At 49.6% G+C, this 27620-nt stretch overlaps 1 protein-coding gene and 1 pseudogene across 6 annotated transcripts; one reads left to right on the forward strand and one right to left on the reverse strand.

Annotated features, from left to right (window-relative positions):
- Nucleotides 1-27337, forward strand: Cgn (cingulin). Of its 6 annotated transcripts, none has more exons than XM_050124549.1 (21): nt 1-19; nt 6966-7846; nt 8410-8507; nt 8634-8703; nt 8804-8899; nt 10922-11049; nt 12139-12271; nt 13088-13300; nt 13670-13818; nt 14059-14191; nt 17297-17506; nt 17823-18029; nt 18553-18810; nt 20445-20615; nt 21763-21924; nt 22778-22867; nt 24043-24126; nt 24213-24331; nt 24559-24667; nt 25541-25704; nt 25961-27337. In XM_050124549.1, the coding sequence occupies exons 2-21, from the start codon at nt 6995-6997 to the stop codon at nt 26100-26102; spliced, it is 3588 nt and encodes a 1195-aa protein (XP_049980506.1). In that variant the 5' UTR covers nt 1-19; nt 6966-6994; the 3' UTR covers nt 26103-27337. The 6 variants fall into 6 exon arrangements, with proteins under 6 accessions (XP_049980506.1, XP_049980502.1, XP_049980504.1 ...); XM_050124545.1 differs by lacking the exon at nt 1-19 and adding an exon at nt 952-1064; XM_050124547.1 differs by lacking the exon at nt 1-19 and adding an exon at nt 975-1100.
- On the reverse strand, nt 14201-17277 carry LOC126489953 (60S ribosomal protein L12-like; annotated as a pseudogene).
- Nucleotides 27338-27620: the final 283 nt, after the last annotated feature.

Here is a 27620-nt window from a genome sequence, read left to right on the forward strand (position 1 = left end):
CTATTCAGAGCCCAGCAAGGTAAGCTAAGCCAATCTTTTAACGTACCTCAGCGGTTAACACGAGGAGCCGGCTTTAAGGTTAACTGCCCTCAGTTTGCAGGCAAAGCACCCCAGACTCTCTTGGTCTAGTGGGGTCAAAAGCCCTACTTATTGACAGGCTTTCAAAAAAGACGGATTTACAATCTGTGACTGAGTCCCTTTCTGCTCACACCGAAGGTCATTCTGATGCCTGTAAATTTACAGCACTCGGTCCCCGTCATTCATTCATTCTACACATATTTATTAAGACCCAAATATGTGCTGGCCTCTGTTATAGGCGCTTGAGATGAAGCGAACGAAACAAAAGAAAAAGATTTCAGCTGTGGCGGAGCTTATCATAGGGAGACAAAAGGATGAAAATGATTTTTAGAATGATGTAAATTAGATGATAAATAGCACAGAGAAAAAGGTTGCAAAATGATCATGGAGGCCAGAAGCCCAAGAATGGAGTTCTGGTTCGGATTGCCGATAAGGCAGGCGAGCATAGATGCAGGGCGCGCTGACGTCGGGAGACTATGAAGAAATTTTCTGCAGAAAGTGACAGAACGGTATTCCGGCTTAGGCGGAGGGAGATGAAGGGCGGAAAGGGCCGTGGACCGAGATTTGCGTAGAGAAGAGCACGCGGGAGGCGCTTCCCACAGAGCCCAGGGGATGCTCCGGCGCTCAGACATCCCGATCCGCAAAGCCCCGACGCCCCCAAAATGGCCTCTCAGGCCCCTTGGCGCCCCGCCAGCCCACGTGACCTCGCCGCCCCTCCCGCCCACCGGGCTGGGGACCCCGGCTCTGGGTTCCCGCGGTGGCTGCCCCGCCCCTTGCGGGAAGCCGACCAATAGGAGGAGGGGTGAGGCGGAGCGGGAGGTGACGGCCAATGGGGGCGGAGCTCCTGGGGAGTAACAGGTTGGTGGGCGGGGGGAGAGGAGGGCGCTCAGATCTCGGAGGGGCTGGGCTGCAGCCGCGCGTGCTGCGCGGTCTGAGCGCGAGCCCCTGCGGGGTGTGTGAGCCCGGGAGCACCGAGCCCGACTCGGGTGAGTGAGCCTGCGGGGAGCGAGGACACCTGCGAGGTGGGTGGGCCCGCAGGAGTATGCCTGAGGGGCGGGGTGGAGGCGCCAGATGCCCTCCTCCTCCTGGGCACAGGTGCTGAGTTTAGGAGGAGGGGCGGTCAGAGTGCGGTGGCAGAACTAAGAGCTTGGCCACTGCTCCGGTGCCCAGAGAAGTAAGTGACTGGTACCGTGCCAGGTGTGGGGCACCTGAGGGTAAGGTTATTCCCAGGGCATCGAGCGTTTCAGCGCTCCGATCTCTGGAGGTCAGGCGCTGGCCCTTGGGGCAGAATTTCTCTTGGAAACCAGCGTCGGGGTGGGAGAGGGTTAGTCGTATTGGAGCGAATGGAAGTGCCGCCGTGGGTTTAGAGACTGCGGTGGCGATATCAGCAGGTGCTGGTGTGGGGGTGACTCCCCCCCCCCCCCCGCCCCGCCAGTCCTTGCTGGCCTCTGACACCCTCCTCTGGCTTTGGAAGTGCTCTGAAATGTGGTGTCGTTCTCTGACCGTTTGCCCACAGGTGAAAACGGTTGCCATTAAGACGCTAAGGTCGGGATATGAGGACACCCCCATCACCTTGCTTGGTGTGAGATTATTTAAGGTTGTTTCTGTCTTTCTCTTCAGGCCAGGGAGAATTTTCCTTCTTCCTCTAGAAAGAACTGTGTGTGTTCTCTAAGAGAGGGGCATCAAGAATCATAAATCCCTGGACCCCAAAAATGACTGAAAATGCTTGCTTTTTCGGGGGAGTGGATCGTGAATTGATTGAATACTGGGTTTCACGTAGTCCGTGCTGGCCTTGAAGTTTTCGTACTGAGGAGGCTGACCTTGAATTGATTGCAGGCACCACACTGCGCTGGGGTTACAGGCGTGTGTCACCACACCCACCTATAAGTTGTGTCTTCTTCCCTGAGGTTGATGTCAACCCTTCCTTTCCAGAGAATATATATTTCTTCCTTTAGTTCTGGATTGGGGGGCACTGACGAGATTTGGGAGTGCAGCTAATTTTCTTGCTGCATTACAGAATCCTCTTGATTCCTTGGAACCCTAGCAGGAGTCCCGATTCCGGATCTGTGATAACACTGTAGGCACTAGTGGTGCAGAGAAACAAGCAGAACCCCCTAGGAGACCAGAAGACTAAGGGAATGCCATCTCCAAATTCCCAGGCCACATGAGAGGTATATACTGGGCCCCAGACAACTTCTGAGGTGAATTTCCTTGCCTTAGGCGGCAGTGGAGGCAGAGTCAACCTTAGTTTGGCCCCTTTGATGCTCTGTCTGAAGACAGTTGCTGTAATTGGGAAATAATTAGCAACCGCTATGTTTGTAGACAAGCTGCCTACATGGTCCAGGGCACCTTCCTTTCCCGGGTATTTGGGAGTATGGGTCTGGCTCTGGGGACTGTCAGCTCAGAGATTTGCCTGATTCTAAGAGGATTCTGGCTTCCTGTGGTTCCCAGGCAGACTTGCCTGCCTTTACCCTCGTGGGAGGGGAGGGGAGAGCCAAGTGCCTGGGAGTTGATGTAGGTAAGTACAAGACCAGGAATGCAACTTTGGGAGCCAGAGAGGGAGTGGTAGAGGGAGACAAAGTCTTCCTGTCACAAACTGGCCTGTCACCACGTTCCAGGTGCATCTGTAACTCCTGCCTCCTCCTCCCTCCCCACCTCTGCCTCCGCCTCCAGAGCCTCGGCCCTGGCGGGTAGGCTGGGGAGAGCTCCACTCCTGGCCTCATCCCACTGCTGTGGTGGGGAACCACTCTGGTCTGCTTTGCCTGCTCCCAGGGTAGCCTCCCAGGCCCTCCCTTCCCTTTGCCTCTTAAACCAGTCCAGCCAGTTTGCAAGGGCCCAGTTCTTCATTGTGTTTTTTACCCCCACTGGCCAAGCAGCTCCAGCTTGGCTCTCAGGTTTCTGCTTTTTAGTGGACCTATTCTGGAGTCCCCTTAGGGGGGTGTTCTGTTTGGGCCTACAAGGAGCCTTCTTATCAATGATAAGTCGCTGAACTTGCCTTTTTAATTTTGACCATTTGTTTGCTTTTTTTTTCTTTTTTAAATTACCACTGAGGTGGTTCTGATCGATGTTCTTTTAGTTCTTCCCCCGTCTGACTGCTGTTATTCAGCATCTAGCATATCGCCTGGCCCTGTGTACATCAGCCCTTCCTCCACACACCCAAAACCACCCCACCCCCCACTTCCTGCCAGAAGTCCAGGGACCCTGTCACTCCTGGTTGGAAGCCAGCTGCGAACGGCTGGGCCAGAGGTGATGGAATTGGGGCAGGGCAGGCTAATGAGTAACTCGGGGAGAAGTGGCTGTCTGGTACAGGTGTACCGTGCCTTCTCCCTGGGTTCAGACAGGGATGGCAGAGGCAGACAGATGGCACTGAATTAACTTCTGGCCTGGTCTTTTCCCACAGTACAGTTGGTGAGAAATGCCCTGGGCATGTGCCAGGAGAGGGAAAAGAGGGTCAGGCATCTGGTGAGAGCACAGGCCCTGGGCTTCGTGTTGTTGGTCGCGACCATTGTTTACCTGCCTAGGGCTTATGCAAGGCCTTGGAGTGCTCTGCTCTCTTGGCCCCACCCCACTGTCCTCTGTAACTGAAGGCGGATAGGTTTCGGGTTTTCCGCGTTGAATCATTTAGAGCTCTGTTTTCTGACCCACCCTAAAGATCTCTCCGTCCTGGCCCCTGACCCACAAGTCCTGGAACTCAGAGTAGTTGAGGGTGGGGGTGTGTCTTTGGAACCTAGGAGAGCACTGGATAGCACCCCTACATTGGCTGGCACCCTGGGCCAAGCGGTGGACACTTTGCTGTGCCTACATGGGAGCTCCTTGTCCAGATCTGCAGATACACTGACAGGGCAGAACTTCATCATGAATAAATCATGTGACTTCTGGGAGCTGGCAGTTTAGGTACATCTATGGGGCAGAGAGTCCAGACCAGGAAGATGTCTCCTTACTAAGGCACAAGGAATGCTATGAGACATCCACGGGCATATCTCTCTGCTGCTGGGAGAGTCTGCCTTGGTCAGGACACTGCCTTCAAAGAGTATTCATTTACATTCTCCAAGTTCCAGGCGGAGGGTAGCTGGGAGTCTTGGTCTTTGCCCTGGAGGAGCTCTTTATCTAGTGGAAGAGACAGGAACTAATCTCTTCAGTAAGTGTGTGGAGGTAAACTGAGGTAAACCTGCTGGGAATATATGTAAATGATGGGATCTCTGCAAGAAACTCTGCTTTTCCCAGCGAGAGAAGCACCGCTATTTCTTTCTCTTTTCGCTATCTGCCAAACTTGGGCATGCTTTTCCATACACACACACGGGGCTTTCTCTTTTCCTCTGAAGCCCCTTCCCCGTCTGCCATGTAGCTGCTTGTCTGCCTTGTAAGGTTGGGTGCTGACCTCCATTACTAAACCTGCCTGCTTTCTTTTTTTTTAAATATTTATTTATTTATTATGTATACAATATTCTGTCTGTGTGTATGCCTGATGGCCAGAAGAGGGCGCCAGACCTCTTCACAGATGGTTGTGAGCCACCATGTGGTTGCTGGGAATTGAACTCAGGACCCCTGGAAGAGCAGGCAATGCTCTTAACCACTGAGCCATCTCTCCAGCCCCCATCCTGCCTGCTTTCTTAAATGCATGCCTTTCCCTTGTTCTACTTCTGGCAACTTCTTTCCATTTCCCTCCTCCTGGCATCTGCTGTGATTGACAGTTTGCCTGTCCTATTGCTTTTTCTCAAACTCTTGTTTGTAAGCTTCCTTCTGTGTCCATAAATTCTTATATTGATGAAACTTAAGACTCCCAAAGAAAGAACCTTAATTTCCTCAGCTCCTTAGTAAGTTCAGGAGCGGCCTAGGTAGGCTATAATAGACCCTTTCTCAAAAAAAAAAAAAAAAAGTAAACATAATAAAATTATTGCATGTGGAGAAAAAAGAAGGCGATCAGCTTGTTTATTATGTATTTTTATTGAGGCAAAGTCTCACTGTGCAGCTGAAGCTGATCTTGAACTCCTGGTAATCCTCTTGTCTCATACTCACACGTGCTGACTCTAGAGCAATGGTTCTCGAGCTTCTCGATGCTGTAACCCTTTAATGCAGAGCCTCACATTGTTGTGGGGACAGACAATGAAAGCATTTTCATTGCTACTTCGTAACTGTAATTTTACTACTGCTATAAACCATAATGTAAATATCAGCGTTTTCCGACAGTCTTAGGTGACCCCTGTGAAAGGGTCCTTTGACTCCCAAAGGGTCGCCACCCACAGGTTGAGAACCACTTCTCTGGTGCTTCTTCTTTTTCTTGAGTAATGTGGAGAGCTTCTCCCTACTGCCTCACAAACTTAAATATTCTGTGTTAAAAGTGTGTGTGGGCTGTGTCATGGAGGAGGTGCATTCCTGTCAGTCACAGCCCCAGGATCCCCAAAGTGAATCGTTCTCAATAAAGGGTTTCTCCCTCCATTTGGGAAGGTCTGGGGTTGCTAAGAATGCCCTCAGTGTCCGGTTCTCCCCAGTCCTTTCCCAACTGTATTCTGCCCATCTCCTCCCTTCAGCTGCCCTGGTTTCTGGCTTCCTAGAGCCTCTACTATCTCTGAGAGGGACCTTGCCAAGTTTCCTTGGCCCAGCGCCCCACAGGGCGATTGGATTGGGTATGATTGTTTTTCTGTCTGGCACACCTGAGGTTCCTCCCTCCAGCTTGGTGCTGGGCTCCAGTAGAGACCAGCAGAAGTGAGGAAGCTGCGTTTGTTGTTTAATTTGCTTGGACCAAAACCTCCCTCCCCAGTTCCAGGAACCAGAGCACAGAAGGCATTCCATTTACTGAGGCTACGCTTGGGCAGTGTGGACCAGGAAGTTGGCCTGTGGATAGCCCTGGCTCTGTCCCACAGCCTGCCTGCTCTAGGTCCTTGGGCTGGCACACTGAAACCTATGTTGAAAGGGTGGGAGCAAAGCTCTGTTGGTAGACTGCTTGCCTGGCACAGAAAGCCCTCGTTCCATCCCAGACTGCCCAGGAGCTCACCCTTGTCATACCAGTGCTCAAGTGGAGACAGAAGGATCAGAATTCAAGGTCATCTTCAGCTGCGTAAAGGGTGTGAGGCCAGCTTTGGACCGTGTAAGACACGGTCTCAAAAAAAAATCTTTTTTAAGTCCTCCCTCCTCTTACTTTTCTGTCTTGGTGTTGTGGATTGAATCCGGATCTCACACACGTTAGAGAAATGCTATATCACTGAGTCACAACCCAGCCCAGAGTCCTTTCTGAGGTAGGTGCTAGTCTACACGGTATCAAGTTCAGAAGACAGGAAGCTACACAGGGAAAGCCCAGAGAGTAAACCCGTCTGTGTGTCCAGCCCTCAGGACCTTCACCCCGGACACATCGCTGCTGTCAGTAGCAGTTTGTCTTCCCGGAAATGGGTGCCCATTTTGTCATCTCTATATTTTAATAAACTGCACTAGGAGGCTTTTTTCAAGGGAGTGGAAGAATCAGATAAGCAGGTTAGGGGCCTGCCTTGGCGTGGGAGAGACCGCTGGCTATCTGTGCCGTAGGTGCTGTATCTTCGAAGTCGTACTAAGCCACAATCCCCAGGACTGCATAAAGGAAATGAATTATTGTTGGATCTTGGGTCTCAAAGTATGTTATCTGTTTCATTTTTATTTTTTTCCTATGTTGGAGAAACCTTGTACATACTAGGCAAGCTGTCTATTCACGAACTACCTTCCCAGCTTTCTCAAAGTGGACCGCGAGTATCAGCGTCACTTGGGAGAAGTTGCAGTCAGAAACCGGGGATAGACTCCATGTACTGCATTTCTGCTGCTCAGATAAAATATGAGAACCGTTTTCTGTAGAACGCAGTGTTCCCTAAAACTGGCTTTCTACTTCAGGCTCCTCAACTAAAACTGTTTTCTTCATATTCTAGGACCCCTCCTACATGTGGAGCAGGCACACATGATGGCTGATCCTCGGGGCCCTGTAGACCATGGAGTCCAAATTCGCTTTATCACAGAGCCAGAGGGTGCTACTGAGATGGGCACCCTTCGTCGCACTGGGCGTCGTCCTGCTAAGGATGCAAGAGCCAGTACCTATGGGGTCGCTGTGCGCGTGCAGGGCATTGCGGGACAGCCCTTTGTGGTGCTTAACAGTGGAGAGAAAGGCAGCGACTCCTTCGGGGTTCAAATTAAGGGGTCCAACAACCGGGGGTCCCCAGCAGCACTGAGCTCTGATTCAGAACTCCCTGAGAACCCCTACTCTCAAGTCAAGGGGTTTCCCGCCCCTTCTCAGAGTAGCACATCTGATGAGGAGCCCAGGGACCACTGGAACGGAAGACTGCTCCGGTCCCAGTCTCAAGCCTCCCTCACAGGGCTTGCTTCGGTGGGTCCTAACAGTCGGAGCGCCAGCTTGTTGGAGCTAACCCCTCCAAAGAAGCCCCCGGTTAACACCATTGACACCGCCCCCTTGTCTTCAGTGGACTCGCTCATCAACAAGTTTGATAGTCAAACCGGGGGCCAGGTCCGCGGACGCACTGGACGCCGCATGCGGACACTTCCCCACGAACAGCGCAAGCGGAGCCAGAGTCTGGACAGCCGGCTCTCACGGGATACCCGCGAGGATCGGGACCGCCAGTCCTCCAACCACTGGACTCCTGAGACAAAGTATGACAACCACGTGGACAGTTCAAAGCAGCCACCTCAGAGCCAGAGCCCTCTCAGCAGCTTTAGCCGGTCCCGGCAGACCCAAGACTGGGTCCTTCAGAGTTTTGAGGAACCGCGGGAGAAAGCACAGGATCCCACCGTGGTGCAGGTCAGATGGCATCCCTCCCCACTGCCAACCCCAGCTTCGCATCCGCCCACGAATCCTTTGCCAATTCAGATAGCACAGGGCCGAAAGTCTGTCTTTTGTTCCCCATCTTATCCACTCAATGTCCACATGCACAGCCTACTTTCATGGTGCATTCTAAGGAGAATGGAACGGAGCATGGGGAGTGAGCCGTTCGGCGGTCATCAGCACACAGATATTTGCTAGGTCTAGCACTGCTGGTGCAGGCTGGAGGGTATGGGAAGCTCCCCTGCTAGTCTTTTTCCTTTTTAACTCAGGACTGAGTGCATTTACAAATCCAGCACATCTGTTGGCGTTAATGACAGATTACTTGTGACACAGGTCACAGCTGGTTACTGAGAAAAGTCTGATGTGCAGAGATCTACCCTGCTTGGACGTTTTGGGGGGCTGTTCCTCAGGCCTGAGCAGTGTTGTTTGTCTCCCAACTGCCTGTGCTCCATTTGGACCACATAAGTACTCTGGCCTGATCTTTTCTCCCTTCCTCTCTTCTTCCTTTCCTTTTGTTTCCCCCTTCATTTTCCCTCCAGTTCAAATCAACTCCAGACCTTCTCCGAGACCAGCGGGAGGCTGCACCAGGCAGTGTGGACCATGTAAAGGCCACCATCTATGGCATCCTCAGGGAGGGGTGAGTGGGGTCCACCTAGTAGTGGGCACATACACTTCCTTTCTTGTCCCTCTGGCTTCTTGTCCCTCCTCTTTCCTGGTCTTCCTCCCCTCTGTTCACCCTTGCTTTGGTCCTTCTGTCCCCCAGAAGCTCAGAAAGTGAAGTCTCTGTGAGGAGGAAGGTCAGTTTGGTGTTGGAGCAGATGCAGCCTCTGGGGGTGAGTGACCTTTTGGGGTCAGGACTAGCACCTTGAGGACCTCTAGGGATCTGGATGTGGGCTCACTTTCCACCTGCTGGTTCCCCCATACCTCTGGCAGATGGTTTCTCCAGCTTCTACGAAGACCCTGGCAGGGCAGAATGAACTTACCCGAAAAGTGGAGGAGCTCCAGAAGAAGCTGGATGAAGAGGTGAAGGTAAGGCAGTGCAGTGGGGGGAGTGAAGGACCACGGGGAAGGTGATGTCCAGGGATGAGCTAGACTGGAGGGGAGGGGCGTCTTACTGAGTATGAGTATCCTTGTCTGGGCCTCGTACTCACAGAGATCTTCCTTGCTCTGCTGGACTCATGCCCAGCTGGGCCGGCTCTTCTGAGTGGTCCTGTCTGTATTGTGTGATAGAATAAGTCAGTGTCCTAGTCTCAGCAAGGCCTTTGACTTTCTCTGGGACTTCATGGGTGGGGAGCATGTAGGAGATCTAACTACTTTCTTTTCATTATCCCTTGGTGTCCATGTCTGGGGTCTGCTATTGACTGCTCAGAGGAAGCTTGAGAAACTTGCTATTTTCTGTCCAGGGGTGTAGCTCAGCTGATAGAATGCTCACTTTGTATGCACAAAGTGTCCCAGGTTCAATCCCTAGTACTGAACACAACCAGTTGTGGTGGTACCTGTAAGCCCAACACTCGGAAAGTAGAGGCAGGAGGATCAGGAGTTCAGGGTCCTCTCTGGCTGTTTATCAGGTCTGAAGTCGGACTGAGTCACATGAAACCGTCTCAAAAACAGAAAAGGTCAGGCGGTGGTGGTGCACACCTTTAATCCCAGCACTCCCGGGAGGCCAGAGGCAGGTGGATCTCTGTGAGTTCAAGGCTAGCCTGGTCTACAGAGCGAGTTCCAGGACAGGCTCCAAAGCTACACACAGAAACCCTGTCTCAAAAAACAAAAACAAACAAAAAACCCAAAACTGCTTACATCCTATCTGTCTTGAGTCTTTTTCTCATCATACTTACGATGGTGACGATAATGTCATTTATCGAGTGTAATTTTTATGGCAGATACTGCTCTGGGTAAATACATAATTGTTACAGTGACTGTGCAAAGAAAAGTATGTCGGAGGGTCTTCTCTGAGAAATCTGAAGATGAGGCGGTTAGGGGACTTGCTGTGGCAGTGAGTTGCAGAGAAGGGTGAGATGATGAAGCCACTCTCCTCTAAAACATATGGACACGTTTTTTTACTTTTCTTTTTAGGGTTGGAGGACAGGGTCTCAAAAGCACTGGCTGTGAACTTATTACGTTAGCCAAGAATGACCCAGAACTTCTTGTTTTATTTTTGTGTTTGTTTTTCTGAAACAGGGTTTCTCTGTGCAGCCCTGGGCATCCTGCAACTCACTCTGTAGACCAGGCTGGCCTCGGACTCACAGAGATCACCTGTGTGCTGGGGTTAAAGGCATGCACACCACCATCGCCCAGCCAACCCTCTTGCCCCTACTTCCTAAATTTGGGATTCAGATGTCCATCACCATAAACTAGGCACAGTTTATGCCTTGCTGGGGATGGAACCCAGGAATTGTGTATGTTAGGCAGGCACTCTACCATGCTTCCTCCCCCCCCCCCCCCCCCCCCCCCCCCCCCCCCCCCCCCCCCCCCCCCCCCCCCCCCCACCCCCCCCCCCCCCCCCCGCCCCAGCCCCTCTATAAATGCCCCTTTATAAATGCTACTTCCTCTTAAGGAGAAATTGGTGCAGATTAATGGTTATGTGGAATCAAACTTAATGGATTCCAACTTTGATTCTAGTAATTGTTGGCTGTGTAACTAATCTCAGTTAAGTTCTTCAAGTATTCAAATCCCGTTTCCTGATCACTAAGTGAAGATGATAATATACTTCTTATTTGTTGCAAAACAGATTACTCTAAAACTTAACAGCCTAAAACAAGTGTTTCTCAGTGTCTGAGGACTGAGAATCAGGGATCAGCTTCACTGAGTAATTCTGACTCATGGTTATTATCACTAGAACACTTAGGAGACTTTTTTTTTTTTTTTTTTTGAGACAAGATTTCATTCTAACCCTAACTGCCTGGAATTTACTGCGTAGTTCAGGCTAGCCTTGAAGTTACGGTGATCTTCCTGCTTCTGCCTCCCAAGTGTCAGGATTATAGGCATGTGCTGCCATTTGGAGCTATTCCGGATCTGTCTACAAGCTTTTCCAGTTCTCCATTTCTTTCCCAGAAGCGGCAGAAGCTGGAACCATCCAGGCTTGGGCTAGAGAGGCAGCTGGAGGAGAAGGCAGAGGAGTGTAACCGACTGCAGGAGCTGCTGGAGAGGAAAAAGGGAGAGGCGCAGCAGAGTGCCAAGGAGTGAGTGCCGCTGGGGGAGCACTGGGGTCAGCTTCAGGGCCTGGGCCAGGCCTAGAGGTCCATCCTCGGGGTCTGTAGGAGGCAGATGCGAGGGAGGCGGAGACTGTTTTCTTTCTCCCTTTCTGTGTAATGGTGATAGCGCATGATCTGGAGATAGGCTCTTGGGCATGCCTGCCTGAGGTTCTGAGTTTGTCAAATGGCCTTAAAAATATGAGCTACCTTGCAGGGTCACTGAGGATTTACTCACTAGTGTAGCAGATGCCTTCTGTCTGTGACCGATGTTGTCTATGTGACAGACCCTGGTGTGGGCTCCTGAGGAACATCAGTGAGCCGTGCAGGCAGGGCCCTCCTCTCCAGAATCTTCGCTCCAGAGACAGGGAACAGAGTGTAGAGAAGTGGAGTGTGGGCAGGTAAACTGTAACTCTTGTCGGTGGCGAGTGCGACCAAGGAGCAGGGCGCAGTTTTCATTGAAGTAGTGGGAATAAATGTTCATTTAAGATTTGAACAGGAGAGCTGGGCAGTTGTGGCACACACCTTTAATCCTAGCATGTGGGGGGACAGGCAGGGCGGATCTCTCAGTTCAAGGCCAGCCCGGTCTACAGAGTGAGTTACAGGACAGCCAGGACTGTTTGTTACACAGAAAAACTCTGTCTCAAAGAACCAAAACAAAAAGAGGTTTGAGCAAGGGCCTGGAGATGGCTCAGCTGATAAAGGTGTTTACCACAGAACCTGAGGACCTGAATTTAGTCCCTGGGACACACAGGTTGGAAAGAGAGAAATGACTCCTGCAAGTTGTCGTCTGACTACCTCTCAGATGTTTCCCTCACACATATATACACAGTAAACAAATAAAAATATAATAAAGGAAAAAAAGATTTGAATAGGGGTACGGTGTAGTTTATTGGTGAAATGCTTGCCCAATTTGACAAGGTCCTTCTATTCCTTCAAAACCAAATGTGCAAAAACTAGAGACTTAAAGGAAGTTGAAATGGATGTATGTATGTATGTATGTATGGATGGATGGATGGATGGATGGATGGTAAGCCAGCAACTGCAGAGCATAGTATCCATGCTATCATCTCTTGATAGGCTTCAGAACATGAAGCTCCTCCTGGGCCAGGAAGAAGGATTACGGCATGGGCTGGAGACCCAGGTGAAGGAGCTACAGATCAAGCTGAAGCAGGGCCAGAATCCTGAGCCTGCAAAGGAGATTCTCGTAAAGGTAGGAAGGGGTGTGTGTGTGTGCTAGCCTCGGTCCCTGCAGCATCCCCAGGTCTGCTCATCCACTGTTTGAAGTGCAGAAAGCAGGCAGGTGTTCACCAGTGCTCTTCAGTGTGTTTTCAGGCACACTCAAAGGTGGTGTGAGGTTAGAGACCAGATGACAGCTCTGCTTTAGACTCCAGATAGTTTAGAGGGCAAAAAGCTCCTAATACTATACTAATACAAAGTATAGTTTCTTTCTTTTTGGAGGTGGGACTTTACGAAGTTGTCCATTCTGGTTTTCAGCTTGTAATTCTTCTGCCTTTGTCTTCTAGATACTGGGGTTAGAAGCATATGCCACCCTGACAAGCTCTCATAAGTATTTTTGGCTAAGTGGTTGAGTTGTTTTTTTTTGTTTTTGTTTGGTTTTTCCGAGACAAGATTTCTCTGTAGCTTTGGAGCCTGTCCTAGAACTAGCTCTTGTAGACCAGGCTGGCCTCGAACTCACAGAGATCCGCCTACCTCTGCCTCTCAAGTGCTGGGATTAAAGGTGTGCACCACTGCTGCCTGGCAAGTTTTTTTTTTTAAGGATTTATTTATTTTGTATATAGTGTTCTATCTGCTTGTACCTTTGAAGGCCAGAAGAGGGCTCCAGATCTCATTACATATGGTTGTGAGCCACCATGTGGTTGCTAGGAATTGAACTCAGGACCTCTGGAAGAGCAGGCAGTGCTCTTAACCGCTGAGCCTTCTCTCCAGTCTCGTGGTTGAGTTTTTAATAGACAGAATGAATCCTAACATGGTCCCCCGCCCGAGCTTCCACCTTCCCTTTCTCCAGGACTTGTTAGAGACCCGGGAACTTCTGGAAGAGGTCTTAGAGGGAAAACAACGAGTTGAGGACCAGCTAAGGATGAGGGAACGGGAGCTGACAGCCCTGAAGGGGGCCCTGAAGGAGGAGGTAGCCTCCCATGACCAGGAAGTGGAACACGTCCGGCTGCAATACCAGAGAGACACGGAGCAGCTTCGCCGGAGCATGCAAGATGCGACCCAGGCATGTGACAAGAACTGGGGTGGGAGAGGAGTACACTGCCAGGGAATGGGGCTGCCTTATTCGTGTATTTTTTAACTTTTCATGATTGTAATTAGGGACCTTCCTAAAGGACATATGCGATGGTTAGGAAACCTTCCAGAGCAGAGAGGAGTTACAGGCTAGAAATAGCATAAGGATGTGTGGCCAAATCCATGGGGAAATACTGGAGGGGGGGGGGGCTTCCTGCAGATCACAGGGAGGCTGACTGTCACTTCTTAGCATCACACGGCCAGGGGTCACACTGTCACTCTGTGATGCTCTCTGGGCCTCATCTTCCTCTTCTACCTTTACATGAAGGTACCTTGAGTGCCCATTTGCCTCCTTCCGTAGGACCATGCTGCATTGGAAGCTGAGAGGCAGAAGATGTCTTCCCTGGTCCGGGAGCTGCAAAGGGAGCTGGAGGAGACCTCAGAGGAGACAGGTCATTGGCAGAGTATGTTCCAGAAAAACAAGGAGGAGCTGAGAGCCACCAAGCAGGAGTAAGACCGTCCTGCTTTTCTCGGGGGCATTTAACCTGACTCTTTACCCCACTGCCTTTCCCTCCCACGGGGCTCTCCCATATACTCTTTCCAAAGCTGGCATTTTCCAGATCTACTCCTTGAGAGTGGTGCCTGTGGCAATGGCCTCCAGAGGGCTGTTCCCTTTGTCCTTTTAATCTCCCCATGTGGGAAGTCTCACCTTGATCTTCTGTCTTTTGTTTCTAACCTTGTTGGGCTCAGACTTCTGCAGCTGCGGATGGAGAAGGAGGAGATGGAAGAGGAACTTGGGGAGAAGATGGAGATCTTACAGAGGGACTTAGAGCAGGCCCGGGCTGGTGCAAGAGATACCCACCAGGTTGAGGAGCTCAAAAAGGTACTTGGACCTGGGGCCTGACTGCATGTTGGGATGACTCCTGCCTCACTGATGCACCTCTGCCTGGGCTAGTGGGGCAGTGTCCAGGAGTGGGGTTTTCAGGCTTCATCCTAGCAGCTCAGTTTTGGCTGTCCAGTTCTTCAGGACTGGTCTCCTCGTTGGCTATAGAGTTTCCTAAAGAAAAAGACTATCAGCAGCCAGGTTGGGGTATAGGCAGAAGCTGCTGGCTACCTTTTAGAAGACATCATAGGAAGCTAAATACATGTGGATTTGTAAAACTCCAGGGTCATTTTTGCAGGCTCAGAGCCTTAATTTGGTTAGCACTTCAAAAACTGCTCTTCCAGGAAGGAATTCATTAACTACGTGACGAAGCAAATGTTTTGTTAGAATGTCTGCTTATTACTTTACCTTGAGAAATATAATCCCTGGGCTGGAATGCTGGGTCAGCCTGCTTGGCTGACCTTTGGAAACCAAAGTGTAATCCGAAGGCTATTTGGATAGCAGAGTCTGGACATAGAACTTAAGGGGCCCAGTGTTTGATTGCATCTCCCAGTTTCCCAAGCCACAGTCTTGCTGGCAGGACGGTGACACACACTTCCCTTTGATCTTCTTTAGAAAGTCAGTCCTTTTTTCATTCATGGATATGGTCCATAAAAGAGTCATGAGAAAGTCATAAAATTTAAACCCAGTTTCATACTCTTGGTATTGTAGTATATGAAGGATAAGAAAAGCAGTTAATAGGCCAGGTGGTGGCTCACCTTTAATCCCAGCACTGGGGAGGCAGAGGCAGGTGGATCTCTATGAGTTCGAGGCCAGCCTAGTCTACATATTGAGTTCCAGGACAGCCAGGGCTCCAGAGATTCTGCCTCAAATCTTCCCTCCAAAAAGACCCCCTGGGGGGGCCTGGAGAGATGACTCAGAGGTTAAGATCACTGTCTGCTCTTCCAAAGATCCTGAGTTCAATTCCCAGCAACCACATGGTGGCTCATAACCATCTGTAATGGGGTCTGGTGTCCTCTTCTGGCTTGCAGGCATACACACAGAATATTGTATACATAATAAATAAACAAATAAATAAATATTTCAAACCCCCCTCCAAAAAAAAAAAACCCAAATTAAAAAAAAACATGAAAAAACCAAACAAAAAAGAGCACAGTTAATTATTTGGGGATGACATTTGTTGTGAAGTTACAGATACCGAGGAGAGTCTGAAACCTATGGCTGTGTCAGCTGTCATGGCCGCTTGACAGTTCTCCAGATGATCTCATTCATTATTATGCCTCAAATAGGAGGTATATTTATCGAATATTTAACAAAATATGAATTAGGGTAGCAGACTAACCAAGCCCAGCACAAACCAGATAGCAGCTGTGTTTCCTTTGCAATGAGTTTGGTTAGTGTGTACACTAGAGTACTGCATGGTCTGCCCTTCAGTCTTGCTAGCTAGTTATAAATTTCAAAAATGCCTAATAACTAAAGGAACCATAATTGATACTTTATCTGCCTTTTTGAAAGACAATTTAAGATGCTTTAGTACTTGTTCTTTCACATTTTTGGTATTTTTTTTTTTGACTTCCAGTCCTGTTTTAGTCATGAGTTCATTCTTTGTCCTCATGGTTTTTGTGTTATATATTTTTATTATTATTATTTTGATTAGCAGATGGTCTTCTATTGAAATATTTTCTCTTGCTGCTTCTTAACTAGCTGGGCATTCCACTGCACCACTGTTGATGTCATCAACGATGTCATGAGGGTGGCGGGGTCCACATTGCAGCCCATAAACTGTGTAGAACCCAGGATTGCTTTAATAGTTCCAGAAAGTTCTGTTGATGATCTTGTCGAAAGTGTTTAATGTTCTTCTGCCTCTTTCTGTCTCTTGGTGGCTCCTTGAGGGCTTTGATGATCAGGGCAGAGGACACCACCTCAGTCTGGGCCTGTCTGTCCTGGATGGTCTGTTTCACCATAATCCTTAGACCTTTCCAGTCACTGGTTTCCTTGGCAATGTCATCACCAACTTTTTTTGGAGACAGACCCAGGGGCCAGAGCAGATGTGGCGCCGACCTCACTTCTGGTGTACCTCAAGTACACGATTTTGATCTCCTTGGGGTCAAACTTGGCAGCATGGTGGAGGTAGCCGGTGTCAGATAAACCCGGATTAGGGACGATTGAAGAAAGTTGCACCATAGCCTCTTCCGAATTGAAAGCTAAAAAGCGTGTTATATCTTATGTGCTATAAAATTCCTCTGTTTATACACATGGTCACACTATGTAGACTTTGCTGGCCTTGAACTCACAGAGATCTGCATGCTTCTGCTTTCCTCTTGCTGGGATTAATGCAACACCACACTTGGCCCCAAATTTCTCCTAGTCAACAGTTCGGCAGTTTTTAGTATATTCATTGTACGGCGAAGCCATCACCATTACCTAGTTACAGAATATTTTAACCTCCCCCAAAGCATCCAATGCTCCTTAGTGGCCATTCTCTCCATGCCCTGATGGCCTTTTCTCTCCAGATTTGTATAAGGTAGATATTTCATATCATTGCAATTCTGTTACTTGTAGCTTTTGATTTCTGGCCTTCATCTTTTTCATCTGGTGTGATTTTTTTTTCAAGATTCAACTGTGTGGTACCAAGTGCCTTCATCTTTTTGTTTGTTTACTTGATACTAGGTTTTAGAGATAGGGTCTCACATAGTCCAGGCTTGTCTGGAACTTACTATGTAGCAAGGGTGCCTCGAACGTGTGAGTTTCCTGGCTCTGCCTTCTGTGTGTTGGATTATAGGTGTGCACCACCACATCTGGCTTTACCCAGCTTTACGGCTGTATAATGTCCTATTCTTGATTTTGTGTATTTTGTTCATTTTCCAAATTTAGGAAATTCTGTGCTTGACACGGTGACTGATCTTGCTATGAGTATTTATGAACAAATTTTTGTGAGAACTGTCAGTTTCATGGGCATGTCACTAAGAACAAGCTCGCTTTGTCCTGTGCTCAGCTTTTGTGAATCTGAATTCTTCTCTCAAGCGGCCTTAGCATGTATACTCCTTTCCATGATGTACAAGAGTCCTATTTTCTTAGCTATCCTCACTGTCTTCGTTCCCTTAGGAGCTGAGACGCACCCAGGGGGAACTTAAAGAGCTCCAGGCAGAGCGGCAGAACCAGGAGGTGGTTGGGCGACAGCGGGACCAGGAATTAGAGAAGCAGCTGGCAGTGCTGAGGGCCGAGGCTGATCGAGGCCGAGACCTGGAACAGCAGAACTTCCAGCTACAAAAGACCCTGCAGCAACTGCGGCAGGACTGTGAAGAGGCGTCCAAGGCAAGGGGAGTGGGCCCAGGGCTCAGAGGTGGAGGCTGAGGGGTCAGGAGGGCTGAGAAACCAGAGCCTGCAAAGCTACCTGTGATGGGTATGTACTGAGCTGTTCTGGAGGCTCGTGTGTGGTGAATAGCAGATTATGGCAGGGGAGGCTGTATCTACGTAGGGGTAGGGTTATGAGGAGTCGCTGGCTGGGGCTCCCCCTCCATGCCTGGCTCTTGTGAGCTTCTGGTGGGTGCTTAGGTGGCCCGTTTTCCTGGATAGGCATGTTTACACACCTGAGCCCCACGGTCTGAGCCAGTTCTCCCACTGTCCGCAGGCTAAGCTGGCATCAGAGGCAGAGGCCATGGTGCTGGGGCAGCGTCGGGCAACAGTGGAAACTACACTCCGGGAGACCCAGGAGGAAAACGATGAGTTCCGAAGGCGCATCCTGGGTCTGGAGCAGCAGCTGAAGGAGGCCCGAGGCCTGGCGGAGGGTGGGGAAGCGGCGGAGGCACGACTTCGGGACAAAGTGCGCAGGCTGGAGGTAAGCACTCCTGGACTTAGCTCCACCATACCATCAAGCCTTTTTCAGTATTCAGCCACTGGTTTTAGTGTGCCAGCACGCCCTGCACTCCCTTCTCAGTGTGTAGCCTTCATGGGCTGTTCCTTTGCCCTCATCATACCTGTTAAGCTTGGGTTTTTCTCCTGGAGTGACTTGGTGTGAATGTTTCAGATTTTGCACTGATATTTTTGTCTCCTGCCTCCCTTCCCTTTGCTTGTTCTGTGCTTTGATTTTTTGCTCATTCCTTGAGCCTATTTGCACTGCCCACTCTTTGTTGTTCTTTGAGACTGGGCCTAACTATATGGCCCCACCTGGCCTGGAACTCACTATGTAGACCAGGCTGGCCTCGAACTCACAGAGGTCTGCCTGCTTTCTCCTCACAAGCTCTGGGGTTAGAGGTGTGTCACCACAGCCGGAACTATCTTTTTCATTAGTAACTCCTCAACTTTCCCCTCCTCCTGCCTAAGTTTTGCCTTCTCTCAGCCCAACCGTCCCCTCTTCACAGGTGGAGAAACAGCAGCTAGAGGAGGCTTTGAATGCTGCCCAGGAGGAGGAGGGGAGCCTGGCAGCTGCCAAGCGGGCTCTGGAGGTCCGGCTGGAAGAGGCCCAGCGGGGGCTGGCACGCCTTGGGCAGGAACAGCAAGCACTGAACCGGGCCCTAGAGGAAGAGGGGAGGCAGCGGGAGGCCCTCCGAAAAAGCAAGGCAGAGCTGGAGGAGCAGAAGCGTTTGTTGAACAAGACTGTGGACAGACTCAACAAAGAGGTAAGTAAACACAGGTTGCCTGGACCCGTAGGAAACTAGCTCTGGAAGTGGGTAGGTTGTGTGAAGTCCATTTTTCTCAAGAGAGGATTGGGCCAAATCTTCCTTTTTTTTTTTTTTAAAGCTTATATTATTATTATCTTGTTCTATTTTTTGAGAAAGGGTCTTTCTGTGTAACCCTGGCTGTTCTGGAAGTTACTATGTGGACCAGGCTGGCCTTGAACCCACAGAGATCCACCTGCCTCTGCCTCCCAAGTGCTGGGATTAAGAGTGTGTGCCACCATACTTGACTCTTACTGTTATTTTAAAATTGGGTTTATATACCTGTGTCTATGTCAGGGTTTATCTGTGTGCATGTGAGTGCAGTACCCAAGGAGGTCAGAAGAGGGCACCAAGTCTCCTGCGGCTAGAGGCTGCCCATTGTGGGCTCCAGAAACTGAACTCAGGTCCTCTGGAAGATCAGTGTTATTTTAACTGAGCCATCTCTCGTCCCTTTTTTTTTTTTTTTTTTTTTTTGAGACAGATCTCATGCAGCTAAAACTAGGATTGAACTGTATAGTTATGTGCTACCATGCCCAGCCCCAATGTGATATCCCACTTACATATCAGTGGTTTTGCCCTGGGGGGTCTTCATTCTTGGACTTTCCTTTAGAAGTCTCAAAGACCTAAGCATAAGAGTCATCTTATTTTTTATTTAAATTGTGGGGAGAGGAAGAAGCAAGTGAAATAAAGAAATCAAATTACTTCTGCTGGTAATGTTCTTCCTCACAATCTTATTTTTACAAAGCAAGGTCAACTATTAGCAATGTCAATTGAGAAAAACAAACATTTTACTTTCTCTGAAAATAGTACTTAAGGGCTTGTCATAGTTCAGTAGGCAGTTTCTTTTTTAGTGGTATATCTTATAACCATGTCACCGCAAGTTTGCAGAAATGTGGTCATTGAAGGTTTACTTAGTATCAACCACTATTATAAATATTAACAATGTAGGTACTGTTGTGATCCCATCTTTTTAAAAAAAATAATTTATTTACCTTTTTTCATTTGCGTTGGTGTTTTGCCTACATGTGTGTCTGTGTGAGGGTGCCAAATCTTGGAGTTACAGGCATTTGTGAGCCACCATGTGGGTGCTGAGAATTGAACCCGAGTCCTGGAAGAGCAGCCAGTGCTCTAACCACTGAGTCATCGCTCCAGCCCTGCTATCCCATCTTATAGATGGGAAAATGAGACCAGAAATAAGTGATAAAGCTATGGTCTATCCAGACATTTGTTTTCTTTTTTTAATTTTTTATTTATTTTTATTTTATGTGCATTCATGTTTTGCCTGCATGTTTGCCTGTATGAGAGCAAAACTGGAGCCGGAGTTATAGACAGCAGTGAGCTCCCCTGTGGGTGCTGAGAACTAAACCTGGGTCCCCTGGAGGGGCAGGCAGTGCTCTTAACCACTGAGGCATCTCTTTAGTCTCTTGTTCAGACATTTGAACACTCGCCATACGAGGGATGTAGACCAGGAAAGCTGGAGAGGGCTGCCTGGCAGAGGAAGCTCTTATGAGACTTCTGGGAGCTGGGACTGCACACAGGAGAGAACATTTCGTGTAGAGGTGCAGTGTGAGTAAACACTTTCCCCTGCATTTTAGCTGGAGCAGATTGGGGATGACTCCAAGCTAGCCCTGCAGCAGCTCCAGTCCCAGATGGAAGATTACAAGGAAAAGGCCCGGAGGGAAGTAGCTGATGCCCAGCGCCAGGCCAAGGATTGGGCCAGTGAGGCCGAAAAGAATTCAGGGGGGCTGAGCCGGCTTCAGGATGAGGTAGGAGCCTAAGTGACAGAAAAGTGTCCTTGGTTTGAAGGTCACTGCCCCTCACTGAAGCTGTGAGCCGGAGTGCTGGGGCGCAGACTTGGGTATAACCACTGGAGTTGGGGGGGGGGTTGTTCACATGAGGACAGACAGAAGGGGATGCCGCACATCAGAGTCACCTGGGAAGGTTTTTAAAAATCTTGAAATTTTTTTTTTGTGCTTTTATTTTTGTTTGTTTGTTTGGTTTTCAAGATAGGGCTTCTCTGTATAGCTCTGACTGTCCTGGAACTCACTCTGTAGACCAGGCTGGTCTTAAACTTACAGAGATCCACCTGCTTCTATCTCCCTAATGTCGGGATTAAAGGTGTGTAACCACTTGTCCAAGATTTTTTTTTTTTTTCTTTCGAGACAGGGTTTCTCTGTGGTTTTGGAGCCTGTCCTGGAACTAGCTCTTGTAGACCAGGTTGGCCTCAAACTCCCAGAGATCCGCCTGCCTCTGCCTCCTGAGTGCTGGGATTAAAGGCGTGCGCCACCACTGCCTGACTTGTCCAAGATTTTTTAAAAATGGTAATGTCTCAATATAATTTTTTATTACTTAGGTCATAATCTGGGACCTAGGATTTTTTTTTTTTGAGATAGGGTCTCACCATGGCTAGCCTTACACTCACAGAGATCTGTTTGTCTATGTCTCCTAAGCGCTAAAGGATTTAAGGCATGCACTAATGCCTGACAGGATTGGTAAGTTTTTTGTTTTTGTCTATTTTCTGTTTTTCTGAGATAGGGTTTCTCTGTAGGATGGTCCTGGCTGCCCTGGAACTTGCTTTGTAGACCAGGCTGGCCTCAAACTCCTGCTTCTGCCTCCCCAATGCTGGCAGACTGGTGGTTTTTAAAACCTCTTTAAATAGGCACAGTTGTGCCTACTCCCCAGTAAAACTCCCAAGTGATTCCCATTTGTGCAGTGAGTTTTAAGGCAATGAGGAAAATGAACTAGAAGTGATTGTTTCTCACCATGAGCTGGCAGCTCAGGGCAGGCTGTGGTCCCAGCCTGGCGCTAAAGAATGCCCATGGTGGAGTACTTCTTCCCATGGGCAGACCGCTCCCACCTTCTACCCCTACATTTCAACTAGGCTGAGCTGTTGTGTATTGTCTTTGGACTCAGCTGCAAAGGCTGCGGCAGGCCCTGCAGACAGCCCAAGCTGAGCGGGACACAGCCCGGCTGGACAAAGAGCTGCTGGCCCAGCGACTGCAGGGGCTGGAGCAGGAGGCTGAGAACAAGAAGCGCACCCAGGATGACAAGACTAGACAACTGAAGAGCCTCGAGGTAAAGGCACAGACAGGCTGGGTGGGGAGAGAGGGCGGTTTGGGGCTAGCGCGGTGAGTTTTGAGCAGGAAAAGGAGCCAATGTATCCAAAGCCTTTTTCTATGTAGATAATAATTCAAGAAGTTTTTTTTAAGCTATGAACTAAATGCAGATGTTGAGAAATTTATAGATGTCATATAAAAAAATTGGATTTCTGTCATGTTTTGCATTTGGACAGTGTTAGCACTGACCCTCTTAGACCTGAGTTCTGCATGTCACTAGCTAGCTGGAGTTGAGCATGGCTTTCCTCCCTTAGAGTGAATGGTAGCCTCCAGTTTGCTGTGCTTGTGTAAGAATAATAGCAACAAGCATATAATGCACTGTGGGCGTGGCACTAAGACTCATCCTTGGAATCTACCTGGGAGGTAGACGGTCTCACTCCATTTCACAGATAGGAGACCTGAGGTGCAGAGATAAGTCACTTTCCAGTGGAGTAGGTCCCGCACCAGAACGTGGGAGGTCTGGTGTCCAGGCCTAGGAGGCTGACCCGAATCCATGCTCTTCTGTATGGTACTGCTGGGCCACCTAAATTTCCAATTTCCCCACACTCTGGGAATGCTGCTTCTGAGGGTTTCCATCCTGGCCTCCCCTGGGGAACAGGAGCTTCAGTTTTTCTCTAGCGTTCGCCTTCCTGGTCAGCAGAGGGCGCTGGCTCCGTGGTGGTTTTGAGCAAGCAGGAGCAAGCGGAAGGTTTCCGGAATGTGTAAGGGGAAAAATCTGTGGGACTGAAGTTTTGATGGGAGCCTTGATCTGCGTTTGGTGTTCGAGGGCCCAGAATTTGGGACAGGCTTGACCTTTTATCCTTCTGCTTCAGGAGAAAGTCTCACGGCTGGAGGCAGAGTTAGATGAAGAAAAGAACACGGTGGAACTGTTAACCGAGCGTGTGAACCGTGGCCGTGACCAGGTGACTACTCCCCACCGTAACACCCAGCTCTCAAAGATAGCTCTGCTCTCCTTTCATAACCTGGGGGGTCTGGTGAGGCATCTGCTTCAGGCTCTCCTCTGCTTGGGAAAGGGCAGACAGGTTTCCTTAGGTGGAAGGAAGCCAAGAATTGGAGTCTGCGGAAAGCCCTGGTGGTCCAGGCTGCGCTGACCCTAGTGAGGACTATTTCAATTCAGGAGTCCTGGTTGTGGGATTTGGGGAGCCTTCTTTAAATTGTTCCTCCCATTTGAACAGTTAAAACCTCTTCTTTTAATCTGACACCCATCATGTCACTTTTTTGTTTGTTTTTGTTGTTTTTTGAGACAGGGTCTTTATATAGTCTGGCTGGCCTTGGAACATGCTCTGTAGCCCAGGCTGGCCTCAGACTCACAGAGATCCACCTGCCTATGCCTCCTGAGTGCTGGGATTAAAGGTGTGTGCCACCACGCACACTTCCAAACATCACTTTATTCTATAGTATCCCACTGTTCCCCTCCATAAAACCCCTATCAATATCATAATGCAAAATACGTTCAGTCCAACTTTAAAAGTTCCTGTAGTCTTCCAGTTCTGATACTGTTCAGAAGTCCAAAGTTCAAAATCTGTTCTGAGACTCAAAGCAGTGTTTTAATTGTAAGCTCTACACCTATATCCAGCGTCCAGGGCTCCTGGTGACATCATTTGCCTCACTGGTCTTGGGCAGTCCTTCCCCGCAGCTTTGCTGCTTGTAGCACTCACTCTCTCTCTTCTCCCGTCAGCTCCTCTCGGCGCCTGTATCTTCCCACTGCAAATGTCCCGCATTCCTGGTGCCTGAGACATCTTAGGTCTCCAGTGCAATTCAGACTTCACTTTCGCAGATTTTGTAGTAGCCTTTTGGGAGCTGCTTGCAAGAAACTGATTTTCTGGGATACAATCCAATGTGATGAGGAAGGGGCAATGGCAGGTAGCTTCATGTATGATGTATGATGGCCTTCTCTAATCTAGTTAGGCCATTGAGAATAGGGTGCTGGGAATTCTAGGAGGAGAGTACTTAATTGCCTGAGAATTTGAGGGACTCGGGGTTCAGAGAGTGTCTTCCAGGGATCTGGTTCTGTTGACTTACTTTGCAGGTTTAGCTGTGATCTTCCCCGAGTCTAATTCTCCCTCATCTCTAACAGGTGGATCAGCTGAGGACGGAGCTCATGCAGGAGAGGTCTGCTCGGCAGGACTTGGAGTGTGACAAAATCTCCTTGGAGAGACAGGTGAGAAGGAGTCTGGGGATAGACTCAGGAGGCCAGACAGAGGACCACCTGGCATGCTAACCATGGTCTCTTCCCATCTCTCTCAGAACAAGGACTTGAAGACCCGCTTGGCCAGCTCAGAAGGCTTCCAGAAACCCAGTGCCAGCTTCTCTCAGCTTGAGTCCCAGTATCAACTGTTACAAGAGCGGCTGCAAGCTGAGGAGAGGTGATATGAACCTGTCAGTCATCCCTCTCCCCACTCCTTGCTCCTGATCTAGAGCAGAGTTGTGGAAATTCTGGGATGGGAATGACCCCTGGGTCTTTGGGACTTCCCTAGAATCCTCCCGACCCGTTGGTGAGGCTCGTAACAGGAAAGTCCTTGGAGGTGGTCAGTGCTAAGTAAAGGATTCCTTAGAGATGGCAAAGCTAGAGACCGCGCTTTCCTGCTCTTAGAGAGAAGACAGTTCTGCAGTCCACCAATCGAAAACTAGAACGGAGAGTTAAAGAGCTCTCTATTCAGATCGATGACGAGAGGCAGCATGTCAACGACCAGAAAGACCAGGTGAGGGATGGCACCCTGTGGACAGCAGCCACGGGGGTGAGGGATGGCACCCTGTGGACAGCAGCCACGGGGGTGAGGGATGGCACCCTGTGGACAGCAGCCACGGGGGTGAGGGATGGCACCCTGTGGACAGCAGCCACGGGGGTGAGGGATGGCACCCTGTGGACAGCAGCCACGGGGGTGAGCGCATGGCACCCTGTGGACAGCAGCCACGGGGGTGAGGGATGGCACCCTGTGGACAGCAGCCACGGGGGTGAGGGATGGCACCCTGTGGACAGCAGCCACAGGGAAGTACGTTAGGTGCTCTCTTGAAGGCCACTGTCCCCATAAGTCTTCCGCATTTAGTATTTGCTTGTGTGAGGACAGAGATTAGTTTGAGAGGTCTAGCCTAGGGTAGTTATAGCCTTTGAATTGCGTGTGCTAGTTTCTCTAAGGGTTATATGTCATGAATTCACCGAATCCCCAAATAACCTTTGGGTTGTGCTTGTGTGTAGGTGTATGTGTGTATTCATGTGCACAAATGTGCACGTGTGTGGAGGCTGGAGGACAACCATGTGTCTTGTTCATCGGTCCACCTTCCATCTTTTTCTTTTTTGAAACAAAATCTATCACTGGTCTGCAACTTGCCAAATAGGTTAGGCTGGCTGGCTAGTGTGTCCTAGGGAGATTACATGACAATCTATTTCCTTTATTGGCTGAACTGTCTGTCTCCTTAGCTCCCTAACCTGCCTCTCAACAATTCCTTGAGGCTGGAGGATTTACATAAAGTCACAGCATGGGTGAGGGGGGATTGTCCCTTGTCAGAACATTGCAGGGGAGGTTCCAGCCCTTGGAGTAAGCTTTCCTAATATGGGGACACCCTGTCCTGCTTAGCTAAGCCTGAAGGTGAAGGCTTTGAAGCGGCAGGTGGATGAAGCCGAAGAGGAAATTGAGCGGCTGGACGGCCTGAGGAAGAAGGCACAGCGTGAGCTGGAGGAGCAGCATGAAGTCAATGAACAGCTCCAGGCCCGGATCAAAGCCTTGGAAAAGGAAGCCTGGTATGGCCACCTTTCTGTACCTTGCTCTGCACCATGCTCATGGGGGTAGGGAATGGACCCTCCCAAGCTGGATAAGGAGAACTATGTAGTTCTTTATCCCTGCCTAGAAGATAGACTAGTCAGGTCTTAGTATCTTAGCTCCCACCATTCCCTTTGTCTCCCTAGATCCCTGGTGAGGAGGGGACCGTGTGCTAGCTTTAGGTCTTAGTGTGGAAGGGTGATGGTCTCAGTCCTGCCCCTTCTCTCTCCGACTCAGGCGGAAAGCTTCCCGCTCAGCTGCTGAGGCGGCCCTCAAACAAGAGGGGCTGAGCTCTGACGAGGAATATGACAGCGTCTATGACCCCTCATCCATCGCATCCCTGCTCACAGAGAGCAACCTGCAGACCAGCTCCTGTTAGCGCATGCTCTGTTAAGGACCATACGGGCTTGAAGCCTATCTCAGCCACCCCTGCTCTGCTTTGCTCTGTCCTGCCTGCCTGAGTCATTTTTTTTCCTATGGGTGACCTGATTCAGACTTAAGACTGGGAGGGGTCAGAGTAAGGGTGATAAAACATTAGCAATGAGCTGATGGTGGGCTTGTCCCTGCCACTGGAAGAGTGGATAGGCCTGCTGTAGGTTCTGACCTCTCTGTCATCTCCCTTACAGCGGGACTAATGGCCAACATATCCACTGAGGGGGACTGCAGAGGACAGGGAGGGGTGGATATTGCCATGTATGTAAAGCTTTATTTCTTTAATATTTAACCATATGGCTCAGGGAAATACCCAATGTTCTGCTCCCTGGATCCCTGCAACCTTTATTCCTCCCACTCTGGAGCAGGGGAGGGAGCATTATGGGTAATGGACATGCAGGTGTGGCTCTACCCACTTCGGATACTTTTTGCACAATCATGGGCCCACGAGTAGTCCCTAGCATCTCTTCAGTCGCAATGGTTTTGTTCTCTCCACGTCACTGGGTCTAGGGGACCTGTCGTCTCTCTTTACCATCCCGGCCTTGCTGCTTTACTCTCAGTGCCTTAGCAGTGTGAGATGGGGATGCTGCCCTTGCCTTTCCTAAGCCTGCACTCATACCTCTCCAGAGACCAGCCTTTCCTCGCTGGGGCCAGCCTGTCCTTCCCCACAGGCTGCTCTGCCAGCCAGCCCCCGGGAGAAGGGCTTCCAAAGCCTGGGTAAGGCGGTGGGGACTGGTTCTCCTCAGGGCTCCATCTTCCTTCTCGCCCACCCCCTGTCTGGGAACCACGAGGACTGTTTACACAGGTCCCAAAAGCAAACATCTAGTCCCTGTGGCTTCCTAGTGGCTTCTCTGACCAGATGTCCCCAGCCTCCATGGGAACCAACAGATCTCTGCTTTTCTCAGGAAGTGAGATTCCTGATTCAGATCTTTGCCTGGGGTTAGAAGATGACTCCCAGTAGAGATGGGAAGGGGCATTGGAGAATGTATTCCTCCTCTGAGTTCTGGGGTGCCAAGCTCTGGTGGGTGAAGGTAATGGATGGGGATGGTTCACCTCTTATTTCCAAAGTAAGTTCTGTTCTCATCAATCACTTGTAATTTCATGAATTAAAAAAAAATCCTGCAAATCAGATTGTCTTGGTTTATTTAAATTAAATATTTAAATGGCATATCTATACTGAAACTCCTGCCTTTATTTTCCTGGATAATTTGGGGGCCTACTCAAAAGTTTGTTGTTGTTTTTTTAACATTGTGTGTATGTGTGTGTGTGTTTGGTGTGTTTGTAGCATTCCTGTATACATGCATGCATGCACACAATTGTGGAGGTCAAATAATAAATTTGAGACTCCTTTCCACAGTGTGGGTCCTGGGGACTGAACTCAAGTCATGAGGCTTGGCAACAGGCGCCTTTAGCTCCTAAGCAGGCCCTATTTCAAGAAGTCATTTAAACTGTTCTTTAAAATGAG

This window comes from Alexandromys fortis, unplaced genomic scaffold (genome assembly GCF_014885135.2).
Source record: "Alexandromys fortis isolate MF-2015 unplaced genomic scaffold, M_Fortis_MF-2015_v1.1 scaffold_218, whole genome shotgun sequence".
Lineage (NCBI taxonomy): Eukaryota > Metazoa > Chordata > Mammalia > Rodentia > Cricetidae > Alexandromys > Alexandromys fortis.